General features: G+C 37.0%; 2 protein-coding genes across 3 annotated transcripts; both read left to right on the top strand.

The window, feature by feature from the left end:
- The first annotated feature begins 3,332 nt into the window (after window positions 1–3,332).
- rps6 (ribosomal protein S6) lies at window positions 3,333–8,037 on the top strand. The gene is made up of 6 exons (XM_067402771.1): window positions 3,333–3,397; window positions 3,875–4,006; window positions 6,002–6,212; window positions 6,719–6,865; window positions 7,524–7,681; window positions 7,903–8,037. Exons 1-6 carry the CDS (start codon window positions 3,392–3,394, stop codon window positions 7,996–7,998), a joined length of 750 nt encoding a protein of 249 aa, XP_067258872.1. The 5' UTR covers window positions 3,333–3,391; the 3' UTR covers window positions 7,999–8,037.
- Window positions 8,038–10,134: 2,097 nt separating this feature from the next.
- smu1b (SMU1 DNA replication regulator and spliceosomal factor b) lies at window positions 10,135–25,170 on the top strand. 2 transcript variants are annotated; one of them, XM_067404467.1, is made up of 13 exons: window positions 10,135–10,180; window positions 10,578–10,788; window positions 12,060–12,212; window positions 13,086–13,196; window positions 13,292–13,369; window positions 14,278–14,406; window positions 15,150–15,269; window positions 17,893–18,009; window positions 20,784–20,911; window positions 22,506–22,632; window positions 22,719–22,886; window positions 24,130–24,282; window positions 24,815–25,170. In XM_067404467.1, exons 1-13 carry the CDS (start codon window positions 10,155–10,157, stop codon window positions 24,911–24,913), a joined length of 1,620 nt encoding a protein of 539 aa, XP_067260568.1. In that variant the 5' UTR covers window positions 10,135–10,154; the 3' UTR covers window positions 24,914–25,170. The 2 variants fall into 2 exon arrangements, with proteins under 2 accessions (XP_067260568.1, XP_067260567.1); XM_067404466.1 differs by lacking the exons at window positions 10,135–10,180; window positions 10,578–10,788 and having other exon boundaries at window positions 11,884–12,212; window positions 13,086–13,211.
- The last annotated feature ends 347 nt before the right edge of the window (window positions 25,171–25,517 follow it).

Below are 25,517 nucleotides of genomic sequence, written 5' to 3'. Positions count from 1 at the left end.
CTTTCAGAAACCCTCCACCTTCCCCAGCTCCACCTGTATAGATCTGCTACGGGGAATTCATGTACGCTATATTGTACAGCAGCAGTATATATATATATATATATATATATATATATATATAGACGTCATTTTTTAAATCAAATTGACGTCCACACACTAATGTCCAATTGATGTTTAAAAAAAAGCATCAAATTGACGTCAATTTGATGTCCAAAAACTGATGTTCAATTGATGTTATGCATGCCAATAAAGCAGGCTACTTTAAAAGAAAAAAAGAAAGAGTAATATAACACAATATGTCTACACTGTACCTCAGGTCTTGTGTCTTTGATCTTTACACACTGTCTGCAAAGGTGTCTATAACATTTGGTTTCACACCTGATAAAGCAAACGCCGCTTGCGCTGACCTTGCATTTGTTCTGCGACCCTCCGTATTGAGAACATGCGTTCCGCTCACTTCATTTGTCTTTTTACCTTACAAATGCAGGTATTCGGAATTTTCTTTCAGTCACGTTTGGCTAAGAAGTTTGTCTCACATGGCGCAAGTGCATCTCGTGAAATTTCGCTTGCTGATCCAAAAGAGGGCAGCAGGATTGCGCATCTGAGAAGGGTGGTGAGGTTGGGAAATGTAACTCAAGAAAATTCAAACCAACCTTTGAGCATGAGCTTGCAGGACAGTTCTAAGATCTCCAACCCAGCAGTGAACTTAGCTCACAGGTCATCCTCTGCAAACGCGAAAGGATTCTGGAATCAGTTCATGTTTCGAGGAAAATCAGACTTCAGATATATTCTGCCAATTAGGAACATCGAGGTCCGTCAGGAAAAGTGTCGAGCTCTCAGTTTCTCTCAGGTACGTGTTGTTGTGCACAAGGATTTCCAGTATTAGTTTAAGGATTTTGTAATGTGTGGTTTTGTAAATGTCAATTTTTAAGCAATTTGCAAAAACGGTGTTTTCTATTTCACAGAGGATCATCCATGAAAACTGTGAAACGTTGGAGCTTCAAAACAACATCTGTTTCGGAAAATGTGACACTTCGCCCTCTAGTGGGGAAGACGGAGGTTCCTTTCATTGCCCTGTCTGCTCACCCGTTACCATCGCTTACAAGACTCTGAAGCTTCAGTGCATTGACAACACAGAAATTATAAAAGTTGTAAAAATAATAGAGGACTGTCAATGCAAAACAAAACCAGGACAGCATTCACATCACAACGGTCCTGTTCTGGTTGATCCAAGCGTTCATCAATAGGCTATCATACGATGAATATACAGTTTGTGTTATAGTAGGCTAGTTGTTATAAGGTATAATATCTGTTTCTAGAAACACACACCAAGTTTTCCTACTCCAGTAAGGTGACAACTGATGTTTAAAAACAGGCCTATTATTCTTATAATCCTTTTTTATTTCTTCAAATTAAGTATGGATTTTTCTTTTTTTTTACTACTACTAGCCTACATAGTTTATAGCATATTCTTTTGTGCTGGAGACAGTTCATGTTAGTGGGTGAATATAGGGGAGACCGGGGATGGTTGTAACATTTTTGACATTTCTGCCTGTATCTTGGAGTTCTTTTAAAAGAACACTCCACTTTTGTTGAAAATAGGCTCATTTTCCAACTCCCCTAGAGTTAAACAGTTGAGTTTTACTGTTTTCGAATGAATTCAGCCGATCTTTGGGTCTGGCGGTGCCACTTTTAGCATAGCTTAGCATAGTTCATTGAATCTGATTAGACCGTTAGCATCTCGCTCAAAAATGACCAAAGAGTTTCAATATTTTTCCTATTTAAAACTTGACTCTTCTGTAGTTACATTGTGTACTAAGACTGACGGAAGGCTGGCTAGGCTGGCTAGTAACTATACTCTCATTCTGGCGTAATAATCAAGTAACTTTGCTGCCGTACCATGGGTGCAGCGGGCGCAATGATATTACACAGCGCAATGTAACTACAGAAGAGTCAAGTTTTAAATAGGAAAAATATCGAAACTCTTTGGTCATTTTTTAGCAGTATGCTAACGGTCTAATCAGATTCAATGAACTATGCTAAGCTATGCTAAAAGTGGTACCGCCAGACCTGGAGATCGCCTCAATGGATTCGAAAATGGTAAAACTCAACTGTTTAACTCTAGGGGAGTTGGAAAATGAACCTATTTTCAAAACAAGTGGAGTGCTTTAAGCTAGTGCATTCAAAAAGTGATTAAAACTAGTTACAAGTGTCCGCTATTAAATGACATAGCTATTATATTTGTAGCACAAACAGAAAATGTGTGGTTTAGTTTCAGACATGGGGAGGGAAATGTTACAATTCACCCCATAGTTCGGGTCAGTTGTAACAGATTTTTCTTTCTCTTCCAAGACTTAGACCAGTGGTGTCCAATCTTGCCCCTGGAGGGCCACCGTCCTGCAGAGTTCAGCAACAACCCCAAATAAACACACCTGAACCAGCTAATCAAGGTCTAAGCATACTAGAAACTTCCAGTCTGGTGTGTTGAGGCAAGTTGGAGCTAAACTTTGCTGGACAGTGGCCCTCCAGGACTGAGTTTGGCCACCCCTGACCTAGGCATACTGAAATAAAAAAACAAACAAAACAACTAAAAATTTACTTGGGGTAGGCTGTAGCATGCTTCATCATGAACTACCTCAACTTACAGCTAACAGCCAAAACATTGGCACTAACAACTTGCTTGAAAAATATCTACACAGACACACAACAAACATAATTTAACTTCGATAAGTTTAAATACAAAGCAGGAATTGCCATAACAAAAACAAATAAAGTTAAAAAAAAAAGTTACTTTCTTATATCAAAATTAGTTTTTATCCTCTAAAATCTGCTGTGTCTGCTGCAGGGCTTTCCTGCATGTGGAATAAAGACTAAACCAAGCTTGTGTGAAGTGAATCAGGTGATTTGTGAATTGTTCCTGATTAGGAGAAATTGGAAGTGTTACAACTATCCCAGATCTCAAGAACTTTTACTGTAACAACAAGAACAAACACATGCACATAAAATAAAAACTAAAAAGAAAACGAACTGTTTGTATTGTGTGAACGGTCTCATCTCTTTCCATTTTTGTTTCTGCCTGCTGTTTAGTAAATTGTATTGTTAATTGTAAATTGTCAGTTGTTAATTAATTTACATATCTAAACATCGACCAGCTCAATTAACAACTGACTCATAACTTTTCCGTTTTATCATGTGTCTTTTATGAAATATGTTTGTCGTGTAGTGTATATATTTCACTAAAAGACAGTGTACTGCTACATTTTGCACTTTGCGCCTCCTGTTTCAAACAACACAATGAATTCTCGCGATAACCTGGAAGTCTATGTGAGACTACGAGTCGGATATCCGGTCTCTTTTCCGTGGTGGACTCCAAGCGAGAAAGTCCTCCATAATGAAGGTAGGAGGACTGAAATTGCTATTTTATAAGTTTTGTTATTCACAATGTAGTCGAAATATCGAACGAGTTGCATTTTACAGTCTCAAAACAACCCGATGTGATTTAGTTAATCGAGTTAGGCTCAAACAATACGAGGGATGGACGTTGATTCTGTTAGATTAGGAGGACAGCCGTGGAAGTGCGGCAACATGGCAGCGCCCGGGATAGACATGCAATGAATAAATGAGGAAAATTTAAAGTTGTTGCGGGTAATTAGCCAGCTTTGTCGCCAATGTTGTTACTGTAAATTCAACGTTTGGGCGCTGTGAGTGTCAAACCAACACCCGGTGTTTAGTAGCATTAGCGGTTAGCTAGCAGAGACGTGTCAGATGAATTTTGGCCATTTTGTATAAGAAAATGTAATTATCCCTGCTTTGCATTTAACAATTATAACTACAGCACACAGTGTAATCCTCTCTCTTGTACTTCTCCATCCAGCTCAATATCTCGTTCCCCGCCACTGGCTGCCAGAAGCTGATAGAAGTTGACGATGAGCGCAAACTGAGGATCTTCTATGAGAAGCGCATGGCCACAGAGGTGGCTGCAGACTCTCTGGGTGATGAGTGGAAGGTGAGAAATCACAGTCTCATTACATCGTTTATCTTTGTGTATTTCCAGCATTTGAGTGCTTCACGTGTTGACAGTTGACACTGCAGTCTGGTGATGTCTCGATTACCTGGGACTTGATCAGTCTTTTCAGATTAAAGGGTTAGTTCACCCAAAAATGCACCCTCATGTCATTCCAAACTCAAAAGAATTTAGTTCCTCTTTGAATCACAAATATTTTAATTGAAACCTGAGAGATTTGTTCCTCCATTAAAAAATCTATTCACCCAGAACTGTTTAATTTTGAGCTTCCATTTATCATAATTGAGTGCTTTATGCATGTCCGCTGATCAATGTTTATTTGTGGAAAAGAAGCCTAAGGTAAATATTCATGCGGTCGTGTCTGTTCAAGACTTTGACTTATTTTATGCTATCTTTATGAATAGTCAGATTTTTGGATGAATAACTTTTTAATGAGGGACAGAAAGCTCTTCAATTTCATTAAATACTTTAATTTCTGTTCTGAAGACAAACAGAAATAGTTTGGAACAACATGATGGTAATTGACAGAATTTACTTTTTTGTGTGAACTAACCCTGCTAGACTGTAGATTTGACTGACTGAACTGACTAATAACTCCTTTTTAAACACTTGGCATCATACTCTTGCTGACTTCGACAATGGTTACAGAGAAACACATGGCATTATACAAAATGAATTGAAAATATCAAACATGCTTTATCTTCTGACTATGAAATTGTAGTCTGAAGTTAAAAAAATTTGATTTTTTTTTTTTTGTGGCATCAGCAGACCCTTTTGGCTGTTCAGTAGCTGAAAAGGGGGGACATGTGGTGCCTACAGTAACAGTGGAGCTGCTAAACGGATAACAATCTGTTCATGTTAGTGGCTGGTTGTACTGAAAAGCTCTGTCAAACTTTGTGCAGTTCATTGTTTAATGAATCTGGAAAGGCTGTCTATGCAAATGTGCAGACTCGTTTGCCTGTTTACATGGATTAAAAGGTATCCAAGTTCATTTAAATGAGATGATGTATGTACATAATTAGGTCCCTAGCATGCTTTCCACCCAGATCTTTAATATGGTGGTTTAATATTGTACTGTCACAAGTGACTTCTTGCCTTATATTTCATGAGTCTCTTCATTTAGATTAATCTGCTTGCATCTAGTTTATTATGGAAACTATGGCTCAGGTGGGTTTAAAATATGGATGGAATCATAGTCTGAAAAACTTGTGCACAAACTTTGTGATTTTCTGTTAATGTTGGACTGCCTAAAATTTGCATCCAGGCTCTAATCTTGGGCAGCTACCATCGACTCGGCCAGACTTCAAATCTGGGAAAAAGATGTAGTTAAAATCTGCTCAATATCAAACATGTTTAATGTCCTCCGACTGCATGGAATCATAGCTTCAGACTATGCCCATCATACACTATGCAATTTTTGTGAAATTCAACTCTGACTGCCCAAAATCTGCAGACTGGCAGAGGCTTCCTGCATCTAACTTTGATGACACCAGTGTGACAGTCATATAGTGTTTTCCAACCTTAAAGGGATTGTTCACCCAAAAATGAAAATTTCGTCATTTACTCTCAAAGTTGTTCCAAACCTGTATGAATTGTTCTTCTTCTGAAGACAAAAGATATTTTGAAGAATATGGTTAACCAAACTGTTGATGGACCCCATTGACTTCCATAGTATGGAGAAAAAAAACACTATGGAAGTCAACGGGTCCATCAACTGTTTGGTTTCCGACATTCTTCAAAATGTATTTTGTTTAGCAGAAGAGAAATTCATACAGGTTTGGAACAGTTTGAGGGTGAGTAAAGGATGACAATTTTTATTTTTGGGTGAACTATGCCTTCAAGTTGACTTTATGGTTGGCTTATCCTGAATAAGTTGAATTTGCTGTTTAAAACTGTAACTGTGATGTTTAACCTGCTGCACATTTGACTGCAAAATCATCTTCAAACTGGCATTAACCATGTTTATATGTGTTGTAGGGCTATGTTGTGCGCATCAGCGGAGGCAATGACAAACAGGGCTTCCCCATGAAGCAGGGTGTGCTGACCCATGGACGTGTGCGTCTCCTCCTCAGCAAGGGTCACTCCTGTTACCGCCCTCGCCGTACCGGTGAGCGTAAACGCAAGTCTGTCCGGGGCTGCATCGTCGACGCCAACCTTAGCGTTCTCAACTTGGTCATTGTCAGGAAGGGTGAGTATAGCTAAAAAACAAGTAATGTAATATGGGATGTTATCCAGTTTTTACGCAACTGTTGATCCGCTTTGTCTTGAGAGCCATTCCATTAACCCTTTGATGCGTACAATCACACCGGCATGTTATTTGTTGCCTAAAGAGCCTTGTTTATTTAAAAAAAAAAAAAAAAACTATATATGGTATGCATGATTTAAATTTGTGGCACCAGCAGACCCTTTTTGCCTGTTCAGTAGCTTCAAAGGGGGGACAGTGTGATGCCAACAGCAACAGTGGAGCTGCTAAACAGATAACAACCTGATCGTGTTTTAGTGGCAGGTTGTACTGCATTGCTCTGCCAAAATTATTGCATTGCATTGAATACATTAGATGACTATAAAATTGTTGCAAGATGGGTATGTCTTGCCAGCTTTATCCCCAAATGCATAGCCTTTTTGTGAATGGGAGCTTGGATTTTGGTATATATTGTCATAGCATCTAATTGATAGATTTTCCTCTTTCTTCAGGTGAGAAAGACATTCCTGGGCTGACTGATAGCACTGTCCCTCGCCGTCTGGGACCCAAGAGGGCCAGCAGAATCCGCAAGCTCTTTAACCTGTCCAAAGAGGATGATGTCAGGCAGTATGTGGTCAGGAGACCCCTCACTAAAGAAGGTACGACTACTATTAAAATTATTTTTCGTCATGCGATGAGTGAACATTTAATCATGAATGATCATTTAGCCTGTGATCTTGATTATTAGGTCATAATAGGAATGTTATTGATTGCCTAAAGACCCCTTTTTTAAAATTATTTTTTAAAAACAATGGTATGAACTATTTAAATGTGTGGCACCAGCAGACCCTTTTTGCCTCTTCAGTAGCTTATAAGGGGGGACAATGTGATGCCAACAGCAACAGTGGAGCTGCGAAACGGATAACAATCTGTTCATATTAGTGGCTGGTTGTACTGAAAAGCTCTGTCAAACTTTGTGCATTGTTTAGTGAATCTGGAAAGGTTCTCAATGCAAATGTGCAGACTTGTTTGCCTGTTTACATGCATTGAAAGTTATCCAAATTAAAGTTGTTTTCATTGGGACTTTTAGTCAAAGTTTTCTTATGAAATTGCCTGAACTTTTTATTTATAAATGGCATATGCAAGAGGCAAAAGTACACGCTGCTTAGCGTACTGTCAAAAGTGACTTCTTGCCTTACTTGTAAAGAGTCACTTAGTTAGCTTAGGCTGTCTGCATCTAGTTCATTACTGGAACCTATGGCCCAAAAGGATTCAAATTATCCAGAGACTTATGGGTGATCATGCTCTTTCTGATAGGCAAGAAGCCCAGGACTAAGGCCCCCAAGATTCAGCGCCTGGTTACGCCCCGTGTGCTGCAGCACAAGCGCAGACGCATTGCTCTCAAGAAGCAGCGCACACTGAAGAACAAGGAGGCGGCCGCAGAATACACCAAACTGCTGGCCAAGAGGATGAAGGTATGCAACTGTGGTTTAATTTTGAGCAAAGAGTTTAATTGATGGTGTTTTCCTTAAATTTAACCTGTGTATGAATGAAGCCCCCTATTTGTCTGAAAAAGAAATGTATGGATTGAATCTTTTATTGAAGTGCTGCAAAAGTGTTGAGCACAAACGGTGTAAATGAAAGCTATGTTGTGAGAAACTGAATATATATGTTTTTTTTTTGTTTTTTTTTGTAGGAGGCCAAAGAGAAACGTCAAGAAAAGATTGCTAAGAGACGCCGTCTCTCCTCACTGAGAGCCTCCACATCCAAGTCAGAGTCTAGCCAGAAGTGAGACATGTGCCTCACAAATAAAACATTTCTTTGAACGTTCTATATTTCGTCTTGTTTCTTCATTGCCCCTTTAAAGTGGTGTTTCTGAGTTGAATTTTATGATTGGTCTAATTATCTTGGCCTTTCTACATTTTATTGTGCATTCCTAACTTGTGAAAAATGCAATTAAGGTTTGGTGATCAAAATTACTTAAGTGAAGTATTTACACATTTTAAACACTGTAATTTTACATTAAGCATAATTCTCAAAGCATTTCTTGTGAAGATTGGTAAAGTTTAGATACAGATCTAACCTAAAGGACCAAAATAAATGAAAAAACAAAAAGCTGCTGTTTTCAAACAAGTAAAAACTTATTAAATGGTCATTCCAATATTGGTGTATCTCTGATTCATGTTTTAGTTTTAATGATCTAGCTATAAATGTTCATAAAGAATTTATCTTTGAGCCATTATGCTTAACCCCAAATTAGAAACATTTTTTTTTTTTTTTTTCAGGGTATCCCATGTTAAATATATTCATTGCACGTAGAACCTTTTATCAGGGCAATAACCATGAAAGTATGATAGCTAGCCCTGCTCTACCTTATGTCAAAGAACTATAGTAAATGGAAAAATCTTGTTAACTTTTCTGTTCTTTTCATTACCATGGCCGACAGATAATTTATGCTCAGTGCGGCCAGTGGGGGGCAGCAAATTCATACTAATAAATGTGGGCTCTAGAGACATGGCAAGCCAATTAACAATTAATCTGGTACACTATCAGTATCTACAGCAGTGGTTCCCAAACCTGTCCTAGAGGACCCCCAGCACGTTTTTATGTCTCCCTATTTCTGACACACCCATTTCAGGCCTTGTAGTTTCTACTAATGAGCACATAAGTTTAATCAGGTGTTCTATATGATGGAGACATAACATGAACAAAATTGACTGCTCATTCAGTCAAACTGATGGATAAGCTTTATTTAAAGGGTAACTATGATTTGTAATGATTAGCTCATGGAGCTAAGTTGTCAATCATCGGTGTGTGCCAAACGGGATATATCGCCCTCCGAAGGGCACTAAACGGGGAAAAGACGAAGGCGCCTCATTGATTGTCTCGTTAAGATGAAGCTTAAGTGCGTTCCAAAAAATATTTTTTTTGACCCCTCCACCCTTCATCCCTTTGAAGCTCTCACTCCGTAGGGCATAGGGATGAGCCCTTCTGAATGGAACATAGGGCATTTTTGGATGATGCTAAAAAAAACTGACCAATAAGAGGACAGTTGTACTTGAATGTGACTTGCATAAACATATTTTAATTTTGAAATGTTGCCTTTTGAAAGTGAACCGAACCAAGAAGAAAATGCAACAAATTTAGTCCCTTTTTCGGAACAAAACCAGCCATCCATAGGTGTGAAAATGTTCCCTAGTGAATCCAATGGCAAGCAAATGAATTAGTACTATGTAATGAACAAGTGGCAATTAATACCGTATTAGATGCAGTTGGATAATATCAAGAAATATAAAATAAATAATTAGTGAAATAGAAAGAGTTGTCATTATTGGATTAGTTGTAAATGAAAAATAAGTAGTCTACTAGTAACGAAAACAACAGATACTCGTTACTTTTACAGAATAAATGTTAATCGCGCTTGCCATAACAGACCAACACTGGGGTGCGACACCTGCGATGCGTTCTGTGTTCTAAATAGAATCTTGTGTATTGCAAGATTGGACAATGACATTCGATTGCTTATAGACCAATACTTTATATAAAATTATTAGCGTCAGTACAGTTAAGCATTAGTTCCCTATAAATGATGATTGATTGATTGATTGATTGAACGATATTAATTGTGCTTCTTATAATACATCAGCTTTATGGCTTTGGTGCACCATCACGCCTGCACGATTTCTCTGCACCTGATGGCAACCTTGCGGGGTTTTTTTCCCATTAATTCCTCCACACGCGTCATTAATCCTCCCTCCCAAAAATCCGCAACAATTTGTGAGAGGTTACTGTGATTTCAGACGCGTGAGCAATAAATACAACAGCACGTGTAATGGGCGGTCACGGCCACACGGTGTTCACGTGGCTGAGGACCAACACAACACAGCAGCGCTGGCGAACATTGGCACATTCTTCCCAGACGGCGACTTCATCAACAACCTCGCAACCATGGACCTGGAAGTGGAATCCGCAGAGTAAGTAAACCATTCACTTCTAATTGAATGAATAGGATTCCAACAGTAACTGTCTTTAATGATCTATTGATTCCAGATAAAGAAACAAAATACAGTAGAAATGATAAACTTAACGAGCTTTTGTTTTTATTGTTATAGCACAAAATAGATTATATTGGCAAAAAATGTTCCACCATGTTTTTTTTATAGTTTATTTCACCATGCATGTCGTGTGTGTGTGTGTTAATTTTCACATAGCGATGAACTGTTTTCTGCAGTCATCAGCCGCTGCGCTAGGCAAAAGTTTCGAGGAAAATTAAACGATGCATTTCACATATAAAATAGAGATACAGACCGTTTATTTTGTTATACAAGTTCGGGTATATGTGACACCTCGTATTAACGTCACTTTTCGCAGCGTGATTCGCTTGATCATGCAATATCTGAAGGAAAATAATTTGCACCGCACTCTGGCGACGCTTCAAGAGGAGACGACCGTCTCGCTCCACACGGTCGACAGCATCGACAGCTTCATCTCCGATATCAACAACGGCCACTGGGATATAGTGTTGCTCGCAATCCAGTATCTGAAACTTCCTGACAAGCTGCTCATTGACTTGTACGAACAGGCAAGTCACTTTCACTTTCAAGGAAATCTTATAGCCTCTGGCAAACTTTACAAACATTAATTTATAAAAATGGTAAATGTGGCAACTTAATAATGTTCAGTGTCCATAGGATACAACGGGGCTAAAGGCACACCTTCAGAAAAATGGTGCTTTTTACTACTCTCAAAGTATATGATTGCAGGAAAAATATATATGTTGGTATTGAACATTGATGGAGCAACATATTTTATGTGGGGGGGGGGGGGAATGGTTAAATGTGGTTAATTTTCATTCATACAAATACTTTAGCTAAAATAATATGTTTTTTTAATAATGATTAGGTTAATACTTGTTAAAAAGAATAACTTTTAACAAAGTTTGTACTATTTTATGTTTATTTTGATGAATAAAAGAATTAATTTTTGTTCAGTAAATATACTGTCATTAAAATAGGCCTACGCGATATATATATATATATATATATATATTTTAGAAATACAGAAACAAAATTATTTAAAAAGTAAAGATTTTGAAAGCATTGAAGGAGATCCCATAATAGCCTATTTAATATAGATTTACAGTAGTAACAATAAATTATATTTTATTATGATATGATTAATATATTTTTAAAATATGATTGTTTCATAGATATGGTGATTATCTCTAAGATGGATACCTAATTTGAAATATATTTTCTATGTGAATCTAACCATGTCATTTCAAGAAATGGAAAAGTCAGTCAGCGATTCATTAACATGTTAATTACTGTGCCTTTTGCCCCAACAGCAGGGGCAAAAATCATTAAGAAGACCTTTGTCTGAAAATACAAACTTTAATTTAATGGATTCTTATTTGCTACTTAAATCAACAACATTTAAAAAAAAATATTAGATCAGAATTAACTTTGCGTTGCTGTCCGCGATCACGTCAAGGATCAGACAAATTTGCACGTACATTTTGAAAAGCGGATGTTTAGGAAAGTGCTGCAGCAAGTTTTTGTGCCATCTAGTGGTTTAGAGGAAAATAAAATCAAAGGCCTTTTGCCCCGTGGCGCCTTTAGCCCCGTTGTACCCTATATACTGCAGAAATTCTTTATGTAGACGCCTGCAGTTTGTTTGCTGTTAGACAATAACCTATATATTAAATCGTTTGTTTGCTCAAAGTAATTTCTTCACAGTTAAAGTTAGAAGTTTAACTCTAGTTGATACATTGGTGTCAGGTGTCTGGTGGTTGCTCTACATACCTGTTTTAACTGAGCAAGGACTGGATAGGTTCTGTTGTTGTACATGTAGATTGTGCTGGAGCTGATTGAGTTGGGGGAGTTGGGAGCAGCCCGGTGCTTACTGAAGCAAACTGACCCCATGATCATGCTTAGCCACACTCAACCTGAGCGCTACTCGCACATGGAGAACCTTCTCACCCAGCCATACTTTGACTCACAAGTGGTAAGTGTTTAATGGATTAGTCCACTTTGAAATAAAATTTTCCTGATAATTTACTCATCCCCATGTCATCCAAGATGTCTTTCTTTTTCAGTCGAAAAGAAATTAAGGTTTTTGATGTAAACATCATAGTAGTCTCCTTATAGTGGACTTCAATGGCCTCCAGACGGTTGAAGGTCAAAATTACAGTTTCAGAGCAGCTTCAAAGGGCTTTAAACAATATCAGATTTAAGGCAGATTTTGTGAATTGCACCATTTAGTAATTTAATTAATGTTTCAGATGAGATTTAATATATTATAAATGGCTCAAAAAATAATATTGGTGATTTATAGGTGATAGTCCAGGTGTTCCCAAACTTTTTTGTCAGCCGAATCCCCTAGATGTAAAATATCTCCTTAAAGTACCCCTGTTCACACTGGTTACAAACCGGTTACAAAGAACCCTGTTTGAGTGCATGCTTAAGTATTATTAATTAAGTATTATTATTTTATATATCCACCATATTTTTAACATGGAAATAAGCTATTTTCTGTGAATGTGAAAGATTTTCGATTCATTAGCCGCTATAGGGAAATAACTACAAGAAAGTGCACTAAATAGTAAAACTATTTGCGCTAAAACAGTGTGTTTATAATTAAATTATAATATAAATTATTATATAATTTAAAATGATAACAAATACCAGTTTGCAACATCAAGCAGTATAACAGGCTGGTTTTTTACAGCTAAAATAACTGAAAATGGATAACATCGGAAGCCTCACACATTCAAGTTACAAGTGGCTGCACCCACTCTTACGTTAAAAATAAGGTGGGTATTAATATTTTTGCGAAACAATGATTCACTTTTTTTTTTTTTTTTTGTCTCGCCTACAGGCATATCCAGTGGGCAGCAGTAAAGAGAAGCGCAGACTGGCTATCGCTCAAGCTTTTGCAGGAGAGGTCTGTTTGGTGCCACCTTCTCGTCTCATGGCTCTTCTGGGCCAGGTTTGCTACCTTTATGTATGTTTTACCTAACCTTTCACATTCTATTTATCCGTTGTCCCTGTATTGCATGTATCACATGTCTTTTGTTTTTATAGGGCCGTATATGTGAAGGGGCTCTGTACAGGTTACAGGAGACCAAAGCACTAAGGCAGTTTGGCTCATTAGCAATGCTGGTAAGTAAAACAAACTATAGTTTTCATGCAATAAGCATATATACAAGTCAATTCACCTTTATTTATATAGTGCTTTATTAAGTGTACATAGTTTCAAAGCGGCTTCCCAGCTAACAGGGAACATTCTCAGAGCTTTAGCTAACGTTCTGGCAAGGTTCTCTCAAAGTACATTCTTCTAGTAATGTTAATAGAACATTTGTTCAAAGTTATCTGGTCTTTAATAATTTTAAATGGGACCTATAATGCCCCTTTTACGCCAGTATGTGTCTGTGAAGTTTCAGTTCAAAAATACCCCACAGATAATTTATTATTGTTTGTCAAATTTGCCCCTATTTGTGTGTGAGCAAAAACACACCGTTTTTGTGTGTCCATTTAAATGTAAATGAGCTGCTGCTTACTACTTGTTTCAGTATGTTCAGAGTAACGTTCCCATAGTGTTTGCAAAAATTAAAAAATGGAATTTTCCCCTAATGCTGGCAGAACCAAGAAAAAAATGTTAAAACATTTAAAAAAACTGAATGTTTTGGATGTTCAGAGAAGATTCAGAAATTACATTTTGATAACTTAATAGGAACGTTAGCAAAATGTTCTTAGAACATATTTTTGTTAGCTGGGTTCACAGTAATGAATGTCAACATCTTTATGTATGAGACAAATTTAAATTCTGCTGTAAAGCAGATGTAAAAAAAAAAAAGTCAATAGTGTCATTATTCAAATTAAGTCAGTTTAGTGTTGATTTAGGTTAGGTTCACTAATATTACTGTGTATATGTATATTCACACTGTTCAAGAATATTGTATATTCCTCTATACCATCTCTATTATTGGAGCTGTATTCCCTGTCTTTTTCTTCTCAACTTTATGACCTCTGTTCTTTTTCTCTCTTTCCTACACTTTGTCTTTTCTAAGTCTCTGAAGTGGCAGCAGCACCAAGGTCTCCTACCTCCAGGTATGTCATTGGAACTGTTCCGGGGCAAAGGTGCATTGAAGGACATGGAGGAAGAACGCTTTCCTACTCAGCTCAGTCGCCTCATAAAGGTGCTGTAAACACAGTGTGATATCATTATGTAATTTCATTCTAGCCTCATAGCCAAGAGAGGCTTGTGAGAGAGGTTGTGAGGTACAAAATCTTAGTGAAATTGATATTTCTGCATATGCATCTATGTAAATTTAATAATAAAGAATGTGGAAAAAGCTTGTAAAATCAATAATAGAGATCAATAAATATTATTTGACATATTTGACCAATTATGGTGAGCCAGTATTAAACTGATCAGTTTAACTGTTAGAAAAAATATAAATGATTTCTATGACTGTTTTAAATAGGTGCAAATGTTTTAATTTAAGATAAAACAAGTAATGGATGTTATGCCCATCTCCATTACAAGGCATCTTATCAAAATATCCTACATGCTACAGGGCTCAACATATGCACATTTAATTGCTTTTGTGACCCGAGGCTTTCATTTGTATCCTGTGTTCTATCTTGCTCACTTTGATACCGGACTTTTGGAATAATATTAATACACAATTTTTGGGGGGTTGATAGTGTTTCAAGGCATCAGGTTAGGACCTTTTAATTTGGGGTCCAGGGAACCCGGGGTCACAAAGGGGTGCAGGGATGACCTCAGAAAATTGAGAGAAAATATTAAAAGATGCATTTTTATGGCTGTCAATGTTAACTTAAATCTGCTTTGTAACAATGTTTATAGTGAAAAGCGCTTAGATATATTTTTTTATTTTAATGTTTTCCAATTTCTGTTTGTGCATGTATGATACAGTTTGGGCCAAAATCCCATGTAGAGTGTGCTCGATTCTCTCCCGATGGACAGTATTTGATTACTGGCTCTGTTGATGGTTTCATTGAAGTCTGGAACTTCACCACTGGTAAAATTCGGAAGGTGAGTATATACTGGCCATGAAATAAGTTATATTTCCTATAAATTAAGAAAAATTTGTATTTATCACTTTTGTCTTACAGTAATTTATATATATATATATTTATATTTACAACAATACACTTTCATTTTAATGCATTGTTCCCTTTTATCTGCGTCATATTTAGGGTTTCGCGTAGCTCAATTGGCAGAGCATTGCAATATATAACAATATGCAATCATGTGATCATGCGATCGTGGGTTCGATCCCCAATTTATGTGCTCATAAATTGTATATGCGCTATAAAACACTAAGGGTTGGTTTAAGGGTCAGGTGGGTGTAGTCGTTAATAAAAAAAATGAGTTTTGCTAAATGGAAATTGGGACAAATGGTGTAAAAAAAGTCCACACATTGCATTTAAATGAACATGCATTTTGATTGGATGTAACACGATGTAACAGATGTAACACGACACTGTCATTTTTTTTACGGCAGCTAGAGGGCGCATGACTTTAAAAAGTTAATGTAGGTCGTAATATAGTGCTTAAAAAATGACCTATAGGGTGTTTTTTTTTTTGTTTTGTTTTTTTTTGTTTTTTTTTTGGAGGACAGTCTGGGACAAGAGCATATGAGGGCCTCTACCAGAATCTCAATAGGTTCTCTGGTGAGAAATGTACAACTGCAGATGTTCTGCATGAGGAATCATGTCTTGACTGTGGTTAGTCTTTGTCCAGTGTGACGCCAAGGTGTTTGGCATTCTGTGTGGATGAGATCATTGAGTTGTGTATTGAAATGACAAGGCATGGGCAAGGGTAGTTTTTGGCGGGGATGAACAGCAGCACAGCAGTTTTCAATTTATTCAGCTTCAGATGATGGGCATTCATCCAGGCAGAAATGCTTGCCAGACAAATGATTCATGAGGCCACTGTAACTGGTTGTCAGAGGGTGGGGAGAGAGAATTAAATTGGTTATCATCGGCGTTAGAATAACAGAAGCTATGAAAGTTGCTAACTTTACTAAGTGATTTGATGTATATGGACAATAAAACGCTTTGAGTTCTGTAACAAAAATTTAAAGTCGACTTTCATTTGTCTTTTAATGATTGACTTCATTTAATTGCTGTACCATACTTGATTTATGAAGTGTAGCAGAGATGGTCGTCTTTCCAGCAGGTTCATCCAAGGTTCTCTGACAAATATGCAGTGTGTCCACTAGATTGTTTTGTAAACTTAAAGTAATTATACACTCTTAAAAGCAAATTGACATCAATGTTTCCATAAAGAACCTCTTCCATGGAACTTTTCAAATGCACAGAAGGTTCTTTACACACTCAAAAATAAAGGTTCCAAAAGGGTTTTTTTGCAGCGATTCCATAGAAGATCTATTTTAGGTTTCCCAAAGAACATTTCAGTAAACGGTTCTTAAAAGAACCTTTTTTTCCCCTTAGAGTTAAGCACATTTTAATGATCTTAAGAAAAAAAATTTCCACTATGTATGAGAACCTTTTTCCACTTTAAGAACCCTTTTCCACGATAAAGAACTTATTGTGCAATAAAAAGTTTCCATAGATGTTAAAGGTTCTTCATGGAACTATTAATGCCATTGAAGAACCTTTATTTTTAAGAGAGTATATTGGAAAAAAAAGTTATTTAGATGTTCTTCAAACTAAGAAAAATGGTTCTTTTAAGAACTTTTGACTAAAAGGTTCTTTGGGGAACCAAAAATGGTTCTTCTATGATGACATCGCTGCAAAAACCCCTTTTATGGAACCTTTATTTTTTAAGAATGTATATTAACAAAACATAAAGGTCACACTTCAGATTACGGCCAATCCTCACTATTAAGTAACCATGAATCATATGACTTTTGCCTCAATAAACTCCTTATTACTGCTTATTAATAGTTAGTAAGGTAGTTGTTAAGTTTAGATATTGGTAGGATTAAGGGATGTAGAAAATGGTCATGCAGAATAAGGCATTAATATGTGCTTTATAAGCACTAATAAACAGCCAATTTCCTAGAAATATGCATAGTAATAAGCAACTAGTTAATAGTGAGAATTGGACCCTAAACTAAACTGTAACCAAAATAAACTTTCAGTCTATATTCATCTCTATATTCTCAGAGCCTGATCTTCCCAACCACACAGCTCAAGAACATCATCTCCTTGATGCATAGAAGAGGCAACACACATGTGCTGACCTAGGCCCGTTTTGTTGGAGCAAAAAACAAGTTCTCCCATTTAGTATGGCTTAATTTTTCTGTCTGGAGAGCCTTGGTTTCTACTAAAACCTCAGAGGTATAGAATATGGGTCAGCCCAACACTCTATGACGTCTATCAGGTTGAGTTGAGGCAGGACCAAAAATAAATCCTGCCCTGCTCACAGACATGGACTTCCACCACTACTGGGAAATTTACGTATACCAAATTATGTAGTTTACTGGCTGTTTGTAACAGTGTGTTGTGATGGTACTTCTTTCTAGTAGACATAAGAAAGTATCCTTACTCTCTCAAGAAACCCATCATGTGGATGTATTTTCCCTTAGACTGTGGCCAAAAACCTAATTTTATTTCATGTATTTATGTGTGGTTGCATTTTAATGTGTGATGGTTTGCCTGTCTGTATTTGTTTCTTGTGTGAGTAGGATCTGAAGTACCAAGCTCAAGACAATTTCATGATGATGGATGAGGCTGTGCTGTGCTTGGCAGTAAGTCATGACTCCGACATGATCGCCTCTGGAGCTCAGGATGGAAAGATACAGGTATGGACCTTGCTTATCTATCTATAAACCTGATTTCAAAAAAGTTAGGACACTCTACAAATTTTGAATAAAAAAGGAATGCAATAATTTACAAATATCATAAACTTATTTTTTATTCACAATAGAATATAGATAACATATCAAATGTTGAAAGTGAGACATTTTGAAATGTCATGCCAAATATTGACTCATTTTGGATTTCATGGGAGCTACACATTCCAAAAAAGTTTTGACAGGTAGCAATAAGAGGCCGGAAAAGTTAAATGTACATATAAGGAACAGCTGGAGGACCAATTTGCAACTTATTAGGTCAATTGGCAACATGATTGGGTATAAAAAGAGCCTCTCAGAGTGGCAGTGTCTCTCAGAAGTCAAGATAGGCAGAGGATCACCAATTCCCCCAATGCTGCGGCGAAAAATAGTCAAGCAATATCAGAAAGGAGTTTCTCAGAGAAAAATTGCAAAGAGTTTGAAGTTATCATCATCTACATTGCATAATATCATCCAAAGATACAGAGAATCTGGAACAATCTCTGTGCGTAAGGGTCTAGGCCGGAAAACCATACTGGATGCCCGTGATCTTCGGGCCCTTAGATGGCACTGCATCACATACAGGAATGCTACTGTAATGGAAATCACAACATGGGCTCAGGAATACTTCCAGAAAACATTGTCGTGAACACAATCCATCGTGCCATTCGCCGTTGTCAGCTAAAACTCTATAGGTCAAAAAAGAAGCCATATCTAAACATGATCCAGAAGCGCAGGCGTTTTCTCTGGGCCAAGGCTCATTTAAAATGGACTGTGGTCAGACGAATCAAAATTTGAAGTCCTTTTTGGAAAACTGGGACGCCATGTCATCCGGACTAAAGCGGACAAGGACAACCCAAGTTGTTATCAGCGCTCAGTTCAGAAGCCTGTATCTCTGATGGTATGGGGTTGCATGAGTGCATGTGGCATGGGCAGCTTACACATCTGGAAAGGCACCATCAATGCTGAAACGTATGTCCAAGTTCTAGAACAACATATGGAGCATCCAGACGTCGCCTCTTTCAGGGAAGACCTTACATTTTCCAACATGACAATGCCAGACCACATACTGCATCAATTACAACATCATGGCTGCGTAGAAGAAGGATCTGGGTACTGAAATGGCCAGCCTGCAGTCCAGATCTTTCACCCATAGAAAACATTTGCCGCCTCATAAAGAGGAAGATGCAACAAAGAAGACCTAAGACAGTTGAGCAACTAGAAGCCTGTATTAGACAAGAATGGGACAACATTCCTATTCCTAAACTTGAGCAACTTGTCTCCTCAGTCCCCAGACGTTTGCAGACTGTTATAAAAAGAAGAGGGGTAAACATGGCCTTGTCCCAACTTTTTTGAGATGAGTTGATGCCATGAAATTTAAAATCAACTTATTTTCCCCTTAAAATGATACATCTTCTCAGTTTAAACTTTTGATATGTCATCTATGTTGTATTCTGAATAAAATATGGAAATTTGAAACTTCCACATCATTGCATTCTGTTTTTATTCACAATTTGTACAGTGTCCCAACTTTTTTGGAATCGGGTTTCTATCTATCTATCTATCTATCTATCTATCTATCTATCTATCTATCTATCTATCTATCTATCTATCTATCTATCTATCTATCTATCTATCTATCTATCTATCTATCTATCTATCTATCTATCTATCTATCTATCTATCATCTATCTATCTATCTATCTATCTATCTATCTATCTATCGTAGAGAAGTGAAAGACCTATGTGCTTGGTTTCTAGCAGATCTAAGAAACATGGTCCTCCTTATTAAATAAATACTTTCACAAATGAATGTTTCTTGAGCACCAAATCATCATATTAGAATGATTTCTGAACAATTTCTTTCATTTGACACTGAATACTGGAGTAATGATGCTGAAAATTCAGCTTTGCCATCACAGGAATAAATGTAAAATTTTAAACTGTAATAATATTTTGTAATATTACTGTTTTTTTGTTTGTTTGTTTGTTTGTTTTACTGTATTTTAGGTCAAATAAAAACAGTCTTAGTGAACATAAGTGACTTACCATTCTTACCAATCCCAAAAAACTTGAATGGTAGTGTATCTTGAGGCTTTTCAGAGGTATTGCAAGAGACCTCAATCTCAGGGGGCAGTAGGTCTGAAGGCAAATGTTAATTAAACCCTCTAACCACTTATATGTTGGTCTTTTAATCACATTTAATCTGATTATAATTGCAACTGCCGTCCTTTATTTAAGGGATAGTTCACCTAAAAATGAAAATTTTGTCATCATTTACCATCAAGTTGATCCAAACCTGTATGAATTTCTTTCTTCTGTTGAACACAAAAGATATTTTGAAGAATGTCAGTAACCAGACAGTTGATGGACCCCATTGACTTCCACAGTGGAAAAAAAAAAAAAAATACTATGAAAGTCATCGGCTACTGTCAGCTGTTTGGTCACTGACATTCTTCAAAATATAAAGCAGAAGAAAGAAATTCATACAGGTTTGTAAAAACTTGGGGCTGAGTAAATAATGACAAAATTTTCATTTTGGGGTGAACTAAACCTTTGACATACTAAAAAAAAGTATCAGTATTTCAGTATTTCATGAAGCACAGAGCTAAAAAGTACAATTTATCGTCTTCATTGAATGATTATGTTCCCAATTAGACCTCATTGCACACCATTAGTTCATGGAATTTACTTATCTCCATTCAGTCCGTTATGTGATAAGATGTATTATTTTATTATTCCAGGTTTGGAGAATTCTGAATGGGACATGCCTGAATAGATTAGAACGAGCCCACAGCAAAGCAGTCACCTGTGTCTGCTTCAACAAGGACAGCAGTCAACTATTAAGTGCCTCCTTTGACCAGATCATCAGGTTTAACATGCTATTATATGTCTGAATATCAAAAAGCCTTATTTTTTTTTGCAAATCTGACTTTTTTTCGTTGTTTCGCTCCTCTTATTATTTCATAATTGGTGCAATAACAAGTGCCAGTAGGAACAGTAGGCTCCCTTAGTAAAATGTTATAACCGTGAATACTTTGTAGACAGAGAAGGCGGGGGAGGAGGAGGAAATTTGAAATCGTGGTCTGGGTTTTAAACATCATTAGGAATATTCCGTCACATGCTCAGACTCGGTATCTCTCCCTCTCTCGCAGAACAGACTGCAGTAATTTCTATGGCTGGGTGTCAGTTCTAGGCTCTCATGGTGCATGTGGGTGGAAAGAACCATGATTGGCCACGTGCATGAGAGAGGGAGCATACACAGATAATGTGTTTCTGTTCCTTGCTCAGCTGCCCAAACAGCGGCTGACTGAGGCAGACGTTTTGTCATTCCAGCTCCTTAGCTGGCAAGGGAATGGGTGGGGGGTGAAATGGCAAGCTGCTCTGCTATTGGCCCCTTATTGATAAATACTAGCTCCTCCCTCTTTGCAATGGATTGGATTTATGCTCTCTGTAGTGTGTGTGAGGGAGACACGTGAATGCCTGGCATTAAAGATGATGAATAAAAGTTGACCTTTTTCGGTTATGTCATTGGTCATTTTTGGTACAGATATTATTAGTGTTTGGAAATCTTTGTAGGAAAGTACATTTTAGGTAAGTGCACATGACAAACGACAGTATAGTAAAGAGGTATTTCAGTTAACATGCTGCATCTTTGTTTTATTCTCTATTGTTGACAGTAAGAGATGAGGTGGAAGAATTTTTAAATGAATCAAGGTCTAGGTGTTTAGAGTCATCAGGAATATTCCATCACATGCCTAGAGCGAAAGTCTCTCCCTCTCTTTCTCCATCTCTCTCAGTCCTGACTGCAGTAGTTCTGCGGCTGGGCGTCAGTGCTAGACTCTCATGGTGCATGTGGGTGGAATTTCATGTGCATGAGAGGAAAGAATTTAAGTAAAGATGGTAAAATCACGTTGTTAGCTGCGGACAAAGGTTGTGCTCTTTTTTCGGTCTTTTAGTATGACCTTGATGTATGCTTTTAAAATGAAAGGATCTTTGATCTTGAAAAGTCTCAGATGATAATGATTAACTGATGACATCACAGCATTTTGTTTTGTTAGTGCTTTGTTCAAGCTTCACTTTTTAAAGAAATAAGTTGATAAAATCACATTGTAGGTTGCAGACAAAAGTTGTGTTGTTTTTCTGTCTTATATCATGACCTTGATGTATGATTTTAAAATTCTCTTTGATGATAACTATTGATTCATTACATCACAACGTGTTTTGTTTTTATGTTTTGTTGTATTTTGCTTTTATGTTTTTTTTGTGTAGCTCCTTTGCTCAAACTTTTTAAAGAAATCTCTTTGATGATAACAATTGATTGATTCATCACATCACAACGTGTTTTGTTTTTATGTTTTGTTGTTTTTTGCTTTTATGTTTTTTCTTTGCTTAAGCTTTTTAAAAAGATAAGTTGAATTTGTGAATTGTGGTTTCATTTCTAACTCCTGGTTTTGTTTAATCAGGCTTCATGGTTTGAAATCAGGAAAGACGCTGAAGGAGTTCAGAGGCCATACGTCTCATGTAAATGAAGTCATCTTCTCACATGATGGCCATCATGTCATTAGCGCATCGGCAGATGGCACGGTAAAGGTAAGTGTTCATACTGTGGCGAATCATACCTAATAACTTGTGCGTTTTTGATTTATACATTTTGTCTGGATTTTTTTTTTTTCCAGGTCTGGAACATGAAGACACTGGATTGCACCCACACAATAAAAACTCCTGACATTCCTGAGGGTACAGACATCACTGTTAACAATGTTGTGCTTGTCCCAAAGACTCCTGAGCACTTTGTGGTGTGTAATAGGACCAACACAGTGGTTGTTACGAACATTCATGGCCAGGTGAGAACAAAAATTGACCTGCATATGATACATCACAGACATATAGATACTTTGCATCTTGCTAAATATATACTAAGATTAATTTGAAATACACACACACTGGAGTGAAAATTATTGTAACTGGTTTCAATATTTTCCCAGCAGAATGAAAGGGTTAGTTCACCAAAAAATGATAATTCTGTCATCATTTACTCACCCTTGTGTCGATCCAAACCCATAAGACTTTAGTTCATCTTTGGAACACAAAGTTATTTTTAATTAAATCTGAGCCAATTCTGAACTCTCCATTGACACACTTTGACGATTCAAAAAGGTCATAAAGAGATCGTAAAAACTCATATGAATTGAATGTTTTTTCCAAATTATCTCAAGAGACAATATATATATATATATATATATATATATATATATATATATATATATGAATATTTATATGATGAACTGATTAAAAAAAGCCTTTTAATCACATATAAACATTGACCAGCAAACATAATCAGAAACTCAACTGAACCTGCGTGAGAACAAACCTCTTCCGGAAGCTCAAACGTGCTGCTCAACACGACAATAAACCTCATTTGTTCTCACACGTCATGCTTGAGCTTCCTTTACCATAACTGATGTTTGCATTAGTGAATGTTAATATGTAAATAAAAACCTAAAATAAATCTGTTCATCATATAAAGCGATCGAGTCTCTTCAGACAATTTGGACTAACCCACTCAATTCATATGGATTAGTTTTACGATCTCTTTATGAACTTTTTGAAGCGCCAAAGTGGTAGTTGCGTAGCTGTCAATGGAGGGACAGAAATCTCTCAGATTTCAATAAATATCTTTATTTGTGTTTCAAAGATGAATGAAAGTCTTACAGGTTTGGAACGACATGAGGGTGAGTAATTAATGACAGAATTTACATTTTTGTGTGAACTAACCCTTTGAGGCAGCACAAATTTATACCATTTATGAATTAGAAACCTTGACTAAATGTTGGATGTTGAGCAGAAGTTTAAAAAAAAGCAGCAAACCTCTATTGCTGGATGTTAAGTTTGCTTAAAATAGCTAAGCACTTAATATGCAGACTGTGATTGTGTATAAGGCTTACCCTTATTTGGCCACCTCACCCACTCTTCTTGATGACTCACTCTTGCATGCTTTTTGTTACTCTCTGAAGCGTGCCTTTAACTTTTTTGTCTGCGTTGCACTTGCGTTCTCACTCTGTTGCCCCCTTCCCCTTTCTTTCTCAGGTGATGAGGAGTTTCTGTTCAGGCGTAAGAAGGGGAGGAGACTTTGTTTGCTGCACGTTGTCTCCACGTGGAGAGTGGATTTATTGCGTGGGAGAGGACTATGTGCTGTACTGCTTCAGCACCATCACTGGCAAGCTAGAGAGAACCCTCACGGTACCGTCCGCCCTCACAGCACATGCTGCATATCCACGAGATCTGTTTTAGTTTGGTGAAGTGTGATATATATTAGACCAGTTGGAGATATATATTAAATCTGAATGAGAAATTAAAATTCTCTTTGAAGATCTTTAAAGTCTCTTTGATGATTATGTTTTGTTTTATTTGTTTGTTTTGTTTTTGGGTGTTTTTAAAGAAAGAAGTTGAATTTGTGGTTTCATTTCTCTCTCCTTGATTTCTTTGGTATGTTTTTGATGAACGTCTCTTTGATGATAATGTTTTGTTTTGGGGTGTCACTCCTTTGATCAAGCTACACTTTTGAAAGAAATCAATCATTATTATTTCTTTGATGATGATTGATGACATCATACCATGTTTTTTGAAATCAGTAAAGCCGCTGAACTTAAAATTGAAACAATTAATGCTGTACCTCTGATTAGGACCAGTTGCAGATATTATAGTAAATCTGAATTGGATATAAAAAATAAACCTGCTATTAATCAAGTGCTTCTGTGTACATCCTCTCCAGGTACATGAAAAAGATGTGATTGGCATAACTCACCACCCCCATCAAAATCTCATCGCCACTTACAGCGAGGATGGCCTACTCAAACTCTGGAAGCCATGAGTCTCGTCCTTCAGTATATGAATTCTGTATACGCGTCCAGCGTTTCTATGTTCTGGATTTGTGGCAACCCCTGCAAACACATCTTTGCCTTTATATGCCTGCTATGAAATTGTTTTCCATTCAAGGAATTCAATTCTTAATTTTTCCACATCATGCTTTGAGAGAGGCTCACATGCCGGCCAACCGGGTCCACAGCTTCATGAGATTCAGGACATCTTCAACATCTGAAACGAACTACATCTCACTTCATAATACTAACGTTCCTCTCAAGTCTCTAGTGGTATACATGAAAAACTGCACGAATGTACTGGTATTTTACTATTATGAAGGGCTTTGTAGTATTGTCTGTGATAATATCTGCATGCAAGATTTAGCCCGAACAAAATTAATGTGGTAAACGTACTGGTTTTCTTTGCAAAGACCATTCTTAAAGTTTGACATCTTTTATGTGAATGTATGTATTATCTTTGATCATTTTGGCCAAAGACAAATAATCAATATGTACTTGCTCATAATGTGACATTGCACTAGTCTTGGACACATTGAGGACATTTTCACATATTTGTACTTGTGTACATTTAGAATTCTGATATGTTTAGAATTC

The sequence above is a fragment of the Chanodichthys erythropterus genome, chromosome 12 (assembly GCF_024489055.1).
Source record: "Chanodichthys erythropterus isolate Z2021 chromosome 12, ASM2448905v1, whole genome shotgun sequence".
NCBI lineage: Eukaryota > Metazoa > Chordata > Actinopteri > Cypriniformes > Xenocyprididae > Chanodichthys > Chanodichthys erythropterus.
The sequence above is the reverse complement of the archived record's forward strand: the minus strand, read 5'-3'. Positions and strand labels throughout refer to the sequence as shown.